We start from the raw sequence: 17,356 nt of genomic DNA, 5'->3' as shown, positions 1-17,356 counted from the left end.
TCTTGGGCTGGGACGTGACAGTGATCTGTGCCACCGCCTCGATGATGCCCAGGCTGCTCATGGCCACACAGGTGTAGTTGGCCGACTCCCGTACCCTGTTGAGCACCAGAACATTCCGACCCAGAGGTGTCTCGTCCTCTGGTGTCAGATCCTCAGAGTTTAGCATCCATTTGACGTAAGGCATGGGTGACCCTACTGCTACACAGGTAATGTTCACGCTGCCACCTGCCGTGATCTCATGACTGGTTGGCAGGATGGTGAAGTGAGGGGGCATGCGGCGGATTCGCACATATAGGTTAGCAGGCAACGAGTAGTGCACGCCTTCCACATTAGACGCCACGCACTCGTACTTCCCCTGGTCCGTTTCCTCGCTGTTGTTGATCTGCAGGGCCCCGGAGTGAAGCTGTTTGATTCGCCCAAGACTTGCGTTGAGGTCTATGGGCAGGAAGTCCTTGAACCAGGTGATTTTCGGGTCAGGGTTGCCTCTGGCTGCGCAGAGCAGGACTGTCACCCGGGTGAGCTCGACCACTTTAAGTTGGGGTCCCAAATATATGTTGGGGAATCCTGTCGGTAGTGAGTCCTCTGTGATGACGGACAGATTGGCGCTGACACTGACCACGCCCTCGCTGTTCTCGGCAACGCACTCATAGGTGTTCTGATCTTGCAGTGCTCGTAGGGAGCACCGTCCCGGCACCCTCGTCAAACGGAATGATATTAATGCGCTTGGAGTTCACCTTCTTCCCTTTCTTCCTCCAGCTCACCTGGGGCTTGGGGTCTCCCGTCGCTTGGCACACAAAGGAAACCACAGCGCCGGACACCCCAATCTGATCGACTGGAACTGTAGTGAACTGAGGTGGTGATAAGGCATACGAGTGGACGAGCAGCAGAGCACTGAGGGGCAGCAGGGCCGGCAGGGGAGACTACCTGCGGACATATTGCTCCAGGGCTGGAGTGGAGAGTAAGTAATTCCAACTAGTTATGGGCGGCAGATGTGTAGCACACTTTGAAATTCAGTTCTTTCCAAGAAATACTGTTGTTGCATCCGTATAAGATGACAAGTAAACAATAAATCCCAAATGTCAGCGTGCGATGATCAGCAAACGCGTGTACTCTCTCTCCGAAAACAAGGTATTGGTCACAAAGCAAATGCACATGAGAGAAAAATGCTTGCTATGGCTGACTACATTTCTAATTGGCTGAATCTTTATGTTATGTACCGTTCATAGAGGACTCGCGTCATTTCATTGGATACAAACTTGACAACGAATGATTCTATTGGCTAGAAGCTCCGAGCCTTGATCTTGGAAGCACCCCATTGGTTAAGAAAGTAGGTTAGTGGTGCAACGATCATCACAGGAGGAGGAAAGTAGGTCAGAGGGTATTCCTCTGTCTACCACCGCTCTTACTTGCCTGAATATACATGTGCTGCCCTTTCACACGTAAGTACAACTATTAGTTCCATTCTTTGCCGTTTCTAGAAGGTTTCTCTTATTCAAATGTGCTCTGTTGGTTTTCTCTACCGCATCAAGTCAGCTGCCTGTATGCCTTTGTCGAGGAGGTGCAGATATCAGCTTGGTGGTTTTAAAGGCACACTGCCATATGCCGTGAGAACATTGCGGATTTGGTTTTTGGATTGTTCTTTGAAACGTGGACAGGATTTCTGATCATTTTAATTGGGACTCAATTCCATTTCATTGCATTGGGCACTGCGCCTATGCAAGTATTCTCATGGCTCTGGTCGGGATTCAGGTCAAATTGTTGCATAAATGAAGCCATGACGTCGCCTACTATTAGGCTACCTGTTCCAATGATCTTCCATCAGCGACACATTCTCAACCAAGGTTTCCTAGACAGGTGTTGGTAGAAGAACCACAAATACTGTGGTGATGATGATTACACAACACCTATTCCACAGTGACTGCGTACTGTAGATTACGATAAAGTGTCCAGTTGATGTCAAGCATAGAAATGTAAATGGATGTGTATCGTGTGTCATATATGAACGATCTTGTCATTTGTGAACTATGTGCGGCATTTATACGACAATATTGGGATTTTTTCCCTAATAAGCAATTGTCCCCCCATGTCGCCTTCCGTCACATCACCGGTCAAGACAATGCGGGTTTCCCCTCTGGTGTCATACATGCACGACACGTCCTGGTGCAGAATATGCCATGGGATGCCATCTAGCTGCTATTAAATCATCATTTGACACATTTGTCACCATTACATCAGTAGCGTCCCTTGAATGCTCCTAGAATGACATGATTTGATGCATAATGCAATGGGAATGCAGTGTGGAGAAGGGGGGGTTATGTGAGGCACCATGCATCCACTCAGAAATTTCTGTTTTTACAACAACAACAAAAATACAAATACATTGAAATACAGTAGGTCTTAAGATGTGTAATGTGATGGACCAAGCCTGTTTCTGGTACTTGAATCACTCCTGGATTATCTCACTTTCCAATGGCCAGTCTTTTTATAAGCTATTCTTTAAAACCATGGTTAGGCAATTATTTACATGAAGTGGCTCTTATGCCTGTGTATGACATTGTAATAAGCCTACAATAATACTAGGTAATTACTATGTAACAACATGTTAATACATTGTTGTTACTAAAAGGAATATAGCAACTACTGGACCTAAGCAAAAGTATCCTTTTTCTGCTCTGATGAGATTGAATTGAACATATACTGGGAAGTGCCTACTCCAGTACTTAACCTGAACATTACCTAGAATTGATCATCATTCTTTACTGGTACCAGTTATCATGGTGCATGTTGTATCAGGAGAGGTGCCCTATTTGTTCCAAGGTAGCTGTGGACTCATCTTATAGCCTAGTAGTTAATGAACCCCAGAATAACACACCATTTGTTTAAGTCATTTAAGTCAGCCTTTTCTCATGCTGACCTCCTACCAATAGCAAACATTCGGTTTCAAGACACTTAAAAGCAAGCCACGGTGTTTGAACACACGGCCAGTTAATTTGACCATATCAGCCAGCAGGCATGTATAATTGTGTTTGTACTGTATATGATGCTACAGCTCTGTATGGTATTGCTTGTCCTATTACATTTTAGTGTATTATTGTTTGATGTTCAGCTAGCAGCTTTTTTGCTGAGCTTCCTTTTATGTCTCCCCCCGTGAGCTAAGAACATGAGAAGAAATTCACAGCATTTTTTGTCAGGCAGGATTATTATAAACATACTGGAAGCCAACAGCAAATAGGGGAACATGGAGCGATATATGCTGAAGGAGAAGAATGGAGAAATATGACCCTGTATTATTGTACATTACAGGAATTCTATACAATAGACCTATTGTTGATGTGTTTTTAGGGCATCCAGGCAGTGGAAGATGTCATCTACTGTAACCCAATAGTAATCCAAGGCTATAGGTTGTCTCAATATAATGAAGCAAACTAATAGATAGTGTTACACCTGCCACCTAAATCTAGAGTTGATCAGAGATAAAAGTGTTTGCCTATCCTCTCTCTCTCTCTCTCTCTCTCTCTCAAACTCTCTCACCTTGAGTTTTGCATGTGTTTTGTCCATTCTGTAAGTGCATATTTGACAGTTCTTTCTACCCAACACTTTGGGAAGGTGTTAATGAGGGCAGCAGTTTTTTTTAATAGTAAGTTTAATAGTAGCTCTTGAGGATGTAAACATTTCCATTTGGAGAAGGACATTTTAAAAGTGATACTATAACAGAAAGTTATTGTGTTTATGCTGCTGATGAGGTGTGTGTGTGTGTGTGTGTGTGTGTGTGTGTGTGTGTGTGTGTGTGTGTTAGTGAGAGAGAGAGTTAAAGAGAGTGTATGTGTTTGTGTGTGTGCGCGTGTTACGACACATTTTCCTGGTGAGCAGTCGGAGCACATGCTCATAAGGAGGGGGAAAGTAGGGGTGGTTTGCCTCTCCTCATATTGCTTCGAAGGCATAGGTGAACGTCTCAGGCCACGGGCAAAGTGTGAGCGTGTGAGCTGGAAGATTATCGAATTGTCCTTACTGCTTACTCTCAGCTATCAGATTAAACCTATCCTATTAAACATACTGTATGCAATGATATGAGAATGGAGGGAAACCTTTGACCTTTGTCCACACTGCAGTTCATGTTCCCAAGTACAGTAATTGACAATCCAACATTTCAAACCCTACATGTAAGTCTTCATTAGGAGACTCCTGGGCCCAGTCTTTCAAAACTTTTAGATCTAGATCTGAAAGACCCAGATTCTGTTTTGCTTTCCAAGATCATAGCTACTGTATCTGGCAGATTATGAGTAGTATTGGGGAAATCAGACAGCGCCATCTAATCCTGGACTGCAAAAAATCATTCTGATCCAGATGAAACGTTTTGATATACTGGACCCAGGAGACCTGATGAAGAAGACTTTCAGTGAGAGTCGAATCGTTGTCTTGGCAGTGAACATACTTGGGAGCGTAAACTGCAGTGTGTGGAGTGAGTCTTTTTCCTTTTATCTGAGTCTACACCCCCACAGTTGTAGATGTACGATGTTTGTTTGTTCTTTTTCTCGTGATTCTGTAGCCTCCTCCGATCTTTTCCACTGCACACACTATCTACACATCGCCATCTGCCAGCAGTCTGAGCCACCTAAACAAGCCACTTCATCAGAGCAGACTGGCCACCGATCCCAGCTGGACAGTGTGTCCCACAGTCTGACCTGACCTGTTGTCCTTCTCTCCCTTTCCCTCTCCCTCTGCAGGCCCTGCTCTGTGCCTGACCGTTGAGGAGAGCCCGCACTCTTACATCAAGGGGGGGGGGACAGCCCTCTCCCTTCACCGCCCACCCAGGTATGTAGACACACAAGGCTCTGTGTGACGTCTTTGATAGCGAAAGGCTTTGTTCAGCAGCGTAATGATTGACTGCTGCCCTGAGATGAGTTGTGGTGCTGGGTTTGCAATGAGTCACCAATGGCATTTGTGACGCACAGCCATCTCCTGTTTTGGCTTCTAAATGACCACATGAGCAGTGGGCCAAAGAAATGATGGCACACATAGTCATGCAATGGTGGCACTGGAAGAGTCGCATCAATGCTGTGTCAAATGTTCCATGTGTGTCTGTGTGTGTTTGTGTGTGTGTGTGTGTGTGTGTGTGTGTGTGCCCGCCCGTAAACCCGCCCATGCGCTCGCGTACCTAAAGGGACTAGTCGTGATCATCCTTTCTTTGTAGAACATCCTCTGGCTACAATGGCCTTCCCTTCAGAAACAGCCAGCCTGACTTACAACGGTGATGTAATTATCACCACAGGGTCAACGCTTGAACCTGAGCTTTCACAGGAAGGCTCTATGGTCCTATAACAGACCTATGGTCCTATAACAGACCTATGGTCCTATAACAGACCTATGGTCCTATAACAACACTGGTCAACGGACACCCAGTTTCAGCTGGATTTGACAAAAGTATGGGGCCTCTTAAAGGAGAGTGGCGTGGTGAAATATAGGGCTTGGGGGGGCTAACATTGGCGCAGTGTAGTAGCTTTAAAAAACGCAGTGAAAGAAAGCAGTTTTACGTCACATGCTGCTGAATCAGAAGTGCTGTGTAAGTTAACAGGCTTAGCCTCCTAGCTGACTCATAATTCACCTGACCTCGTTGTTCCCTGGCCCCCGCGCTGCTCCTCCACGCCTCCTCCTCACCTCTCTCCTCTCTCTGACTGAGTTGTATACTGAGATGGGTCTGTTTTTCCCGCCCCTTCCCATAGAGCATTCAGCATGGTAACCATACCGAAGAGGCCATTTTCTTTTTAGACACTGCGAATGATCAGAATCCACTACCATTTGCTTACACCTCGACTGATGTTTTACTTGGATTAAGTGGATGGTTCAGTTATGAATTGGTTTAATTTAAATGTATAACATATACCAGTGTTTAATAGTGTTATTAGTGCATGTGTTCTTTTTTTTTAGAGTTGACACCGATATGTTAAAGGGGGAATGCCATAGAAATGGCAACATGATTTAAAAAAAAAAAGAAAAAAAAAAAAGATATATATATATATATTGCTACTGGTTGTACGGTACAGCAGAGAGGTTCTCTTTACTGGCAGGTACTCAAGGAGTTCCTGCTCCTCTGTAGCCAGGAAACCAGAGATGTGCCATCAATTAGCTGATCTGACCTTACAACACTGCTTCCCTTTTCTTCTCTTCAGCGCAGCTGTTTTTTTGCGAAATATTGAGTAGGCGTTAGCCTTACTTTAAAAAAAAAGGGGCCTCTATTCTAAGCAGCAAGTGTTTGTTTTTTTCACGGAAGAAATGTCAAAGCAGAATGACGAATGTTACAGAGGTTAGTCTCCCTTGCCCTGTAGATTACATGGTCAGATCAGATATCTGTTGTGACACACAGCAGAGTACTAGGGGTCAGATTGTAGCAGAGATGACAGTGACGGTAACACAGGGCTCGGCTGCAGGCAAAAGTGATTGGGTTTAATTTGGTTGTAGTTCGATGTAATCACACTCCCCGAAACTGTCACATCAGATGGGGACCGGGAAAAAAAGAGCTGAAGTGGAAAAATAGGTCAGTGGAGAATCTAATTACAACGAGGAGACTTTTGAGGCAGTGGGTGGCGGGCATTAGTTCTAGTCTGATAATAGCAACAGGACATGTCACACTGACCTGAGGTGGCACTAGGTCTTTTTAAAGGTCCTTTTGTGAGCTTTGAATAAACCTGAAAGAAGGTAACAGCGTTGGCTCCCATTGTTAAAAAGCCATTTACCGGGCCCGGGAAGAAGGCCATCTGTGAGGGGGTAAGAACATCTCCTAACGAGGATAAAAGTAAATGGATTGCTTTGTTTTGTAATTGGAAGAGGTTGTGTAGGAAACTGCGAGGAGCACTCAGTGATGGGTTTACTCAGGAGACTCACTTAATCTGTCTAAGTGAGGCTGGGGACAGACCGTGGTTCTGGGTTGGATAATGGGAGCTGTGGAAAATGAGGGTTCTTTATGTAATTTGACCTCTCCCACGCACCGTACACTCTGGGTAACATTAGCCCCGTTGTGTCCTTTATTAGCCTATAATGTTCTGCATTAATCTCATTGAATAATGTACGTGACACGTATGCGTACGTATACGCGTGGCGTGTTACCGTATCACCATTATCCCAAATGACCCAGTTTTGGAACCGATGTCTTCCTTGACGTCAGATTACGTCCTTATGGTTCATGTTTGCCTGAGGTGGAGTGAATAACGCTCCTCAAATACGGCTGTGAGATTTGGAGAGAGAAAGCTTAAGCCTCTAGTTTCTACCCCCGTATGCACACGTCTTTGATCTCAAAACATGCGTATCACCTTGACTGAACTGGCTATCTACATCATCTATGATGCTCAGAGGCTCAGCAGGCTTTGTCATATCTCACGCAGCTACTCCAGTTTCCTCATGCCTCTAGTATATAAGAACCTGTCTCCCCTGCCCTGCCTTGCCTTGCAGATCTGGGTGACTCGAAGCAAGCTGCATGAGATGTTTTGAGGACAACAGCCCTTATGAATATTTGTGGTGAGTAACAGCACCCCTTCTTGAAAACATCTAGTAGGCTATACATTTTTAACGTGATGTTTCTTTTTGCTTTGACAACATACAGTGCCTACTGTAGGGCACAACCTTTTTTTATTGCATTCTGTTGCACTGATTCAGTGTTCATGAACAAAGTAAGTGTTGATACCGTATCACGACAGGTGGTTTTATTTCCGTAGATGACCTAATGGCAGACCAAAGAATGGACATTTCTTCCACGATGAATGAGTTCATGTCCCCCAGATCCACGGATCTGATCAGCAGCTCCATCAACACTGCCGGCATGGACTTCAACCGCAAGAGGAAAGGCAGCTCCACTGACTACCAGTAAGCCTGACTCCTGCTGTACCTGCCACCTGTGGACCTTGCATGTGTTGAATCTCTCCTATTTCATTCATGCCTTGGTTTCACCCCCACTAGATGTGGCTTAGTGAGATGACATTGTTTTGGTGGTCATTTTTGTGTTATTTTGTGACTGATTTGTGTCATTTGCATGGCAGTATTTTTTTTTCATTGATGGAAACAAAGGGGTCTCAAAACCAGTCAGAATATTTTCTAACTGTGTTTCATGTATTTTCACAAGGAGACAAGATAAACGTGTGTGAACCAATTTGGCACAAATGGTAGCATAGCCTTGATTTAGATATATTGTAATATATACATTTTCTTTGCTTTCACAGAATTGATGGATTTTCTTTTGAGTAAGTATCATATCAATATTGACATTTTTTAACATGAACAGAACAATAATGTTAACAGTAGTAACGAGGGTCAAATTCCTGTCTTTGATAAGGTGGCCCTCCATGATCCTTGTTTGGTCTTTGATCAGAGTATACCATTGTGTAGAGTTCATCCTTAGACAGAAGAAAGTAGACCCTGTTTCCCCTTCCTCTGCTAGAGCAAAACAGAAAACAACAAATTGTGTCCCCTTAGATCTGAGGCTTCATGGATGAAATTCCTCATCCCCAACTTAAGTCACTCAAAATTAATGCATCATGGAAATCTATACCCTGAGAGTGACAGGTCAGTGAGTATGGATGGATAGATATTAGCTAGGAGATAGACATGCTGGCTATAGGTTAGCAGGCTGAAAACTCAAAATGGAGGGAACTGAGGCTATTCAGGCAATTATATGAGGTTGGTAGAGGTACAATGGGCTGTTAACCTTGTATCGATCTATCTGTGAGAGGTTGTCTTTGTACTTCTTTCACAAAACACTTTTTCTTAGCTGCCTTCAGCCAGCAAGGTCTACCATTTGATAGCCTTCTCCAGCAAGGTCTACCGTTTGATAGCCTTTTCTTCAGGTCTTCAGAGCCTGTCGATGAAGGGTCATTGTAGGAGTAGCGAGGAAGCCACTAGAGAGCTGGGAGATGAGTATTGAAGTGGTTGAGGTTGTCTGGAGGGTCATGGTGTTGCTTATGAAAGGGCTGAGTGGGAGGGCAGAGTAGCAGCTGTGAACAATGTTGGAGGGAGAGATGAGAGGCACAAGGTATTTTGCTTTATGGAGAAAGGACTCACTTCACACCTGTGTATCATTTTGTATGAAAAATGTATTTAAAGCGATGTTCCACTCCATTTACGTCTTGTAGATGTTTTGCATTTGGATTTGATATCATCACCCACCTATCTTCAGATGCAGCTTTTGGTCAGCGTGTGTTGTCCATTGAAGCCCATTTATTCTGTAAAGATATCTTAAACACACTCCAAGCACTCGAATCAAGGATATGTTACGGCAGTGTTTTTGTAATTTGTCAGTTTTACTTTTTTGATACATTATTGATGAACCAATTTTTGAACCTAATTCAGAAAGTTCCAATCCAAAAGTTTGGGTTTCTCTTTGACAGCGTTGCGCGCCCGAGGCAACCCAATGGACTAATTATTGCAGACAAGCGCGGGAGATCTACATGCGCATTTGTCAGGAAGTTAGTCTGATGTATTGAGTATGTTTTATGTAGAAAATTGTATGTAGAAATGAAAACTGACACATTTTATATTATCGTTGGCAAAGCATTTCAGAGTTGATTTGAATGTTGTTATGGACTTATATGAAATATGGTGATTCTGACAGAAATGGAGATAATCTAAATCTACCATCAGTGCACAGAAACACTGTCTGGGGTGGTGTACTTCAAATACTAGTGCTACACAACGTTTCTTGCAATAAAGTGTGTACAAATAAACAGGCACATTCAATACAGTCACATGTTGACAAGTGCATCAATAAACTGAGCAAATAATAATAAAAAAAATAAAAAAAGATACATTACATGGATATGTCACTAGGGGAGTCAAGAGAGTTCATATTGTAGGATTCAACGGTGCTTAAAAAGTTCCTTGCTTTTGTTTTTTTCATCGCAGCCCTAGTACTCGAACAACTGTACGATGTCATTAGAGTGGAACATCCCTTTTAAACTGTTCTCATAGCACCAGAGAAGAAAACATTGGAATGGCTTGCAACTGAAATATAGTTCAGTTGAAAATGTAGCATGTCAATCAAAGAGTCATACTCCTGAGTCAAGAGTCATAATCTGTAAGAATGTGTTTGTTTGTATTTGAATTCTAAAGTAGTTCTTCTCATGTAAGCCTTGTGCTTTATTTCTGATCATTTGTCATACTGTAACATCTGCAACAGAAGCTAACTAACAGGTCTTTAAGTCAAATGTATTGTGTTATTGAGCAGTATTTCTTTGTGCTAATGTTGTTGTTGTTGCTACCCTAAAGGGATAGTATGGACACAGACAAGGACAAAAGGTAAATACATTTTCATTAAATGTTAAGGTCTGCGATTGTTTAGATTTTTGCTGTGTATATCATTGTAGAAATGGAGTACATGTTTGTATCTGCCTGTTCTTTTACCGTGTAACTGCTGCTTACCGCTGTGCTTCAGCCTAGCGACTGTAGAAAGACTGTATAAGACTCTTGTCACATCAGTACTGATCTCAACCCTCTCCTGTCTCCACAGGGAATGTGGTGATTCCCAAGGCAGAATAAAAAATGCCAGGTAACCAGATCTGTTCCCATCTTAAAGTTGTCATTTTGACAAATTAGTTTTGGGATAGTTTATTTTTTTGTCATTATGAAAATCCCTGTGATTATTTGAGATGGCGTGTTGAAGTGAAATGTTAGAAGCATACATGTGGATGTACTGTTTGTGTGTGTTAAGTGTTTCTGCGTCTGCTGTTTGTATGGCAGGGAGGCTCACAGTCAGATTGAGAAGAGGCGCAGGGACAAGATGAACAGTTTCATCGACGAGCTGGCGGCGCTGGTCCCCACCTGTAACGCCATGTCGCGGAAACTGGACAAACTCACCGTCCTGCGCATGGCCGTCCAGCACATGAAGACATTAAGAGGTGAGGGAACGAGAATCCATCGGCTGTTACTATGTTATAACTGTGTTATTACTGTGTCACGACTGCCAAATTCTCACCATGCAGATGATCAATAAAGAACATGATGATGATGATAAACCGTTATTTGTAAAGCACCAATACATCGTTAGCAGCCCAAAGGGCATAGAACGAAAGAAATCAAGTCATAAATACAAGAAAACATATGTATGCACATAGAAATACATAAACTGAAGAAGAATGAGATCTTGAAGTAAACAATATGTATTTTGTGACGCATAACAGGAGCCGCTAACCCCTATACCGAAGCAAATTACAAGCCAGCCTTCCTGTCAGATGATGAGTTGAAGCACTTGATACTGAGGGTGGGTGTCCTCACAATGTGTCGCCTGGCTACGTTTCAAAAGAATGATGAGTACACCGTATGTGTGACTCAGTGATTCATTCATTCTCTCTCTCTCCCGCTGCTCTCTCTCCCTTTTCTCCTCTCCACAGGCAGCTGATGGCTTCTTGTTTGTCGTTGGCTGCGATCGAGGGAAGATACTGTTTGTTTCGGAATCGGTCTACAAAATCCTAAACTATAGCCAAGTATGTCCTCTTCTAATATGTTGGTTTTTTTCTCCTTTTTTTTTCTTTCTTTTCAACCCATTTTTAGAACCGTCGTGTTCTCTACCTTGACGTATGACACTCTACATGACAGAGCACATGCTGTTCAGAACATGTCCATTTGTACATTCTGATTCTGTTGATGAATATACCTCAGAACAGACCTTCAGCATATTTATCAACAGATTATATTCACCCGTCACATAACATGGTCTCATCTTGCAGTCTGTGCTCTCTCTCTCTCCCTCCCTCCCTCCGTCCCTCCCTCCCTGTCTGCAGAATGACCTGATTGGCCAGAGTCTGTTTGATTACCTGCATCCTAAAGACATTGCCAAAGTCAAGGAGCAGCTGTCCTCGTCAGACACAGCGCCGCGGGAGCGCCTCATCGATGCCAAAAGTAATGCACCCTCGCCCTGGCCTCTAGGGTTACCAGGCTGTCCTGTCCTCCCCAGGCTGGGGGCTGAGCCCTGGGGGGTGGAGAGCAGCAGAGAGCAGGGACATGGTGTGCCTGGTAGAGCAGAGTAGCGCCAGGCCTAATCAGGACACATCTGCAGCTAAATAAGGCTCAGAGGAGCAGCCAGAATCACTGTGTCATCAGCCTCCTGTCTCCCCAGGCTGCTGGCTGGGCTAGGCTAGGCTAGGCTAGTACAGGGACACACCAGTCTCAATGAGGCCCCCTCCTCTCTGGTTTGCCCTGTTCCGTAGTTGAATATACAGTGATGTTTACTGTTGCACTGAATACCGTTGGGTCTGTAAATGTTAATTCTCTAAATGAAACCCTTTTTTTGTTTTTGTGAGAGCAAGAACTGGTTGGTCTAGGTTACTTTGAGTAAGAGATACATAGTAAAAGTGGTTTATGGGTGACAGTTTAAATATGCTTGGAGTATTCAATGATGCACCTCTCTTCCAGCTGGCCTGCCAGTGAAGACAGACATCGCGCCCGGGCCCTCCAGACTCTGCTCCGGGGCCAGGAGATCCTTCTTCTGCAGGATGAAGTGTAACAGACCCCTAGTCAAACTGGAGGACAAGGAATTCCCCTCCACCTGCTCCAAAAAGAAAGGTAGAGACCTCAGGCCTCGTTTTTGACCTTTTACCGCCTTGCTCCCTTAGGTCAGGATTTGGTGCTCCAGTGCTTCATACAGGACTCCCAGGTTGTGCTTAACACTCACACATGTTGTCCCTGTTTGGTTTTGTACTGATACTCATTTATATCAGTGAATCTCTGGACACCGCAGTTCTAGGATACATCACCAGTTATAACAGATGCATTATACACAATCAATATATACTGTGTGCAATATATATATGAATATAATATGAATATAATGTAATATAATGCTATATATATATATATATATATATATATATATATATATATATATATATATATATATATATATAATATATATATATATTATTTCTTTTTTTTTTTTTAAATAATTTTTAAATGTATTTATTTATAAAATGTTTTGGGAGTGGGGCAGTCCCACTCTTTTTTATCTTTTTCTTTATCGGATAGAGAGAGTGAAGAAAGTAAGGAGGAGAGGGTATGTCAGCAGGGCATGGGCCGGATTGGAACCCATGCCGACATGGGCGTACATGTGCACTGTAGACCGTGGTGCTAGACCACCGGACCACCCCAGGATAAAAAATAACGACAACGATGCGTGTGTGTCCCCCCCCCCCCCCCCCCCCTCTGCCGCCAGCCGACAGGAAGAGCTTCTGCACCATCCACAGTACGGGCTACCTGAAGAGCTGGCCGCCCACCAAGATGGGTCTGGACGAGGACAACGAGCCCGACAACGAGGGCTGCAACCTCAGCTGCCTGGTCGCCATCGGACGGCTGCACCCCCACATCGTCCCTCAGCCAACCAACAACGAGATCCGCGTCAAACCCACGGAGTACGTCTCCCGCCACGCCATCGACGGGAAGTTTGTCTTCGTCGATCAAAGGTGAGACATTTGGGATCGTTTTGTTTTTAGTATTTTTTTTTTTCTTATTCGTCTCAATGAATATGTCGAATGACAATGTTATACCGTTCTCATGTATGTACATCATATTGTCATACAAGTCATTTTCCAATATCAACCCCCCAATTAAATAAGAATCGCATTGAAATCCCGCTCGACGGCTCGTCGCCCACCCTGGAACCTAACGTCAAACGGAAAGAGGCACAAACGGGCACGCACGCATGGAAAAGGGATGTAGCAATTGGCCCTAATCAAACGGCGCCCTGGGATGGCTGGGCATCGTGACCGGTTCAGAGCTGGATTTAGGCCAACAGAAAGCTTATGCGAGAGAGAAGGGTTTTGTCAATGTCCAAATTTAGCAGCAGCTAACGGTCCCGGCAGGAGGTCAAACCGAGGCCCGGAGGGCAGACAGGATCCAGAGTAGATACGCTGCCTATAAATAGCCCTCTGCCCTCTGACATAACAATCCCATAACCTCATCACCTCACGTCACTGGCTGGTACGCAGGGAAGCTCTAGATAACGGTCACAAGGTGGAATGCGATGTGGTTTGTCATTGCACCGGTTATGATCAAACAAGTGAATTATGATTGAGTGTTATTGATCAGTTGTTCACATGAGACCTGTTACAGATGTGGGGTTATAATAAAATAAGCATCTGCTAAATCGTTGCTGCTCTGTTTCCTTTTGTAGAGCCACCGCCATTTTGGCTTATCTACCCCAAGAGCTGCTCGGTACTTCGTTTTATGAGTATTTCCATCAAGACGACATCGGGCATCTAGCAGAATGCCACAGACAAGGTGTGTATCAGTGTGTTCAGTGACCCCCCCCCCCCCCCCCCCCCCCCCCCCCAAAAAAAAAAGGTGTTTTCACAGCTTCGGTATTTGTGTGTTGGTCATTTTCAAACAGTACAGTTTCCATAGGCAGTTTTTTTTATTTTGGAATTGGCTGGTCTGGTTCCAAACCAGATGAATTGTCCTAAGGAGAGTGTGGGGCTATATCACTGTTCTGTTCTCTCTCTCTCTCGACCAAGTCAGACCAAGCGAGGCTAGCATGTGGTGTGTCAGTGTCCCCAGGGAGGCCAAGTGTGCAGATGGAGGGTTAGAATGCCTGCTGACCTCACCCCCACACCCCCCCACCCCCCCCCCCCCCCCCTTCTGTTCTCAGTACTGCAGATGAGAGAGAAAATCAATACCAACTGCTACAAGTTCAAGATCAAAGATGGCTCCTTCATCACGCTACGGAGTCGCTGGTTCAGTTTCATGAACCCGTGGACCAAAGAGGTGGAGTACATCGTCTCCACCAACACAGTCGTCTCGTAAGTACACGTCACGACGTCACGCACCCTGTTTCCGCTCTGACGACATTCCTTCCAGATCTAATTCCTAACACAAGCTAACAAAGGCATAACGGGAAGTCTTTATTTTCATTGGCCGATTGGTCGCTACAACTGACAGTGTGCTCAACACATGTACGACGCTATGACGTTGTTTTATTGACACTTGAATGCGATTTGTTCCTTTTGAACCTCTTTTATGCTTGAAATATAATGTCGAAGCCATCACGCTAGAAGTGCCTTGCCTCAGCTGAGGGAGTGTGTGTTGTTTTTATGTGCCTTTTAGTATCTTTATGACTTTTATCTGGCGGGAGCCATGGCTGCTATGCTGTGAATGTTAACAAGCAGGCCAATGAGGTGTGAAGTGATGTGCAGGCCGAGTGATGACTGTTATTCTCCCTCTCTCTCTCTCTCTCTCTCACCCTCCACCTCTTCCTCCTCTCCTCTCACAGCGGCAGTACGCTCGACGGCGCTGACCCCAGCTATCCTCAGCTCTCCGCCTCCCCCCAGAGCATGGACAGCGCGCTCACATCATGTGACGGTAAGCCTCCCTTCCTGCTCTTCTACTACGCTGCGCTCCTCTCGGGCATGACTGGGCTTTGATTGGCTGATGTGTAGTGTGTCCTAGGATGATCTCCAGCCATCCATTGTTTGTATCCTAAATGTTACTGAGCTGTCATTGGTTGTGACTAATTTTAGGGAGCTGTCATTGGTTGTGACTAATTTTAGGGAGCTGTCATTGGTTGTGACTAATGTTAGGGAGCTGTCATTGGTTGTGACTGATGTTACTGAGCTGTCATTGGTTGTGACTGATGTTACTGAGCTGTCATTGGTTGTGACTGATGTTACTGAGCTGTCATTGGTTGTGACTGATGCTACTGGTATTGGTTGTCGGTGCAGGGAAGCGGCCCCTCCAGACAGTGCCAGGCATCCCAGGTGGTACGAGGGCAGGGGCGGGCAAGATCGGCCGCATGATCGCAGACGAGGTGATGGAGATCCAGAGGTGAGGGCAACCTGGCTACCTGTCATATTGATTGTATTCTTCAACAAACGGACATACAATATGGGGCTGTGGGCATAACCATTTTGGACCCCAAGGGTGTGTTTTTGAGCGGGTGTCGGCATACGGGGCAGCGCCGGGTCCTGCTGTTCTGACCCGGGTGTTCTTGGTCTTCCAGGATCAGAGGCTCCTCCCCCTCCAGCTGTGGCTCCAGTCCTCACAACATCGGCACTCCACGCGCCACTCCACCCCCAGACACCTCGTCTCCTGGGGGGAAGAAGGTATGACGGACGTACACACACACACACACTCACACACACACACACACACACACACACACACACACACACACCTCCTACCTGGGAGGAAGTATGCTGTGGTCTCCACCGCTCGCTCGTCCAGATGAACTCATCAATGGGATATTCTGAGTCTATCCATTGGCGTCCTCCTCGCCGTGAGGTGATTCCTGAATGCTGCCGACTCATTATTGATTCTCTCTCACAGATACAAAATGGTGGAACTCCAGACATTCTCCCAGCAGGGATCATACCAGGACCAGACTCCATAGGCTACCCATACTCCAACAACTCCATATTAAGTATGTATTTTGGCCGTCTGAAATTGTATCTGCATGATGACAAAACGATGTCATATACAGGATTGAAAAGAGAGGTTTTACAGACATCGAAAGCACAAAGGCAGCTCAAAAAAAGAGGAGGAATGACAGTTTGAGTAATGCTGCTCCAGTGGTTTAATCAAGACAGTGACACAAAATAAACAACATTTCAACTTGATAATAGCCACATTCAACCTAAAATATGTCCCTCTCTCTCTCTCTCTCTCTCTGTCTCCCTCCCTCCCTCCCTCCGTAGGCGATAACTCCCACATCGGCATAGACATCATGGACGAGCCAGGCTCCAGCAGTCCCAGTAACGACGAGGCAGCCATGGCGGTGATCATGAGCCTCCTGGAGGCTGACGCAGGCTTGGGAGGCCCGGTGGACTTCAGTGACCTTCCCTGGCCCCTGTGAGACACCGCTAGACCCAGACGGAACCACTTCACTGGGCACGGCAGCAGCGGAGAAGGGCCTGGGGGGAGTGGAGGGGGCGGGGGGGGGGTCACAGTATTCACAGGGCCAGTCAATGACCGACGCCAGAGACACTACTTGACAGGGCCCATGCGAAACCTCATCGTCAGGCGAACTGATGTCACCCCCCCCCCCTCCTCCACCCCCCCCCCCCCCCCCGGCGAAGATTCTGGGCTGGGATGCGGGATTGGACCGGCCAATGTGTGTGTGTACTGTACAGTCCTGCCTCCGGGCAGTGCTCGTCCATTCGACAAGAGGAACTGTATCATAACCCCTGTAGTCTAAACATGTACCAGTTCTCCGGGATTTTTCTATGTCCGTTCACCCACCACACCGAGGCATTGAACCCAACTCTTTTTCTAATGGCATCTGACGTTGTCTTTTAGGTGTTTTTTTTGCACTACAAAAGGCATCATACATGTTTATCATATAAGAATACTTTTCTCTAAATATATATGGTGTATTATATATAAGTGTATTGTA

At 45.3% G+C, this 17,356-nt stretch overlaps 1 protein-coding gene across 5 annotated transcripts; it reads left to right on the top strand.

The window, feature by feature from the left end:
* Window positions 1–682: 682 nt before the first annotated feature.
* bmal1b (basic helix-loop-helix ARNT like 1b) lies at window positions 683–16,934 on the top strand. 5 transcript variants are annotated; one of them, XM_083691006.1, is made up of 21 exons: window positions 683–958; window positions 4,725–4,812; window positions 7,444–7,509; window positions 7,707–7,854; window positions 8,208–8,228; window positions 8,461–8,550; window positions 10,249–10,278; window positions 10,490–10,528; window positions 10,720–10,877; window positions 11,160–11,239; window positions 11,370–11,462; window positions 11,760–11,877; window positions 12,391–12,540; window positions 13,187–13,433; window positions 14,144–14,250; window positions 14,618–14,768; window positions 15,239–15,327; window positions 15,687–15,789; window positions 15,965–16,067; window positions 16,291–16,384; window positions 16,659–16,934. In XM_083691006.1, the coding sequence occupies exons 3-21, from the start codon at window positions 7,497–7,499 to the stop codon at window positions 16,814–16,816; spliced, it is 1,992 nt and encodes a 663-aa protein (XP_083547132.1). In that variant the 5' UTR covers window positions 683–958; window positions 4,725–4,812; window positions 7,444–7,496; the 3' UTR covers window positions 16,817–16,934. The 5 variants fall into 5 exon arrangements, with proteins under 5 accessions (XP_083547132.1, XP_083547134.1, XP_083547131.1 ...); XM_083691008.1 differs by lacking the exon at window positions 683–958 and adding an exon at window positions 1,352–1,439 and having other exon boundaries at window positions 7,771–7,854; XM_083691005.1 differs by lacking the exon at window positions 683–958 and adding an exon at window positions 1,352–1,439.
* Window positions 16,935–17,356: the final 422 nt, after the last annotated feature.

Source organism: Argentina silus, assembly GCF_951799395.1.
Source record: "Argentina silus genome assembly, chromosome: 19".
Lineage (NCBI taxonomy): Eukaryota > Metazoa > Chordata > Actinopteri > Argentiniformes > Argentinidae > Argentina > Argentina silus.
This window is presented reverse-complemented; position numbering and strand designations above follow the sequence as displayed.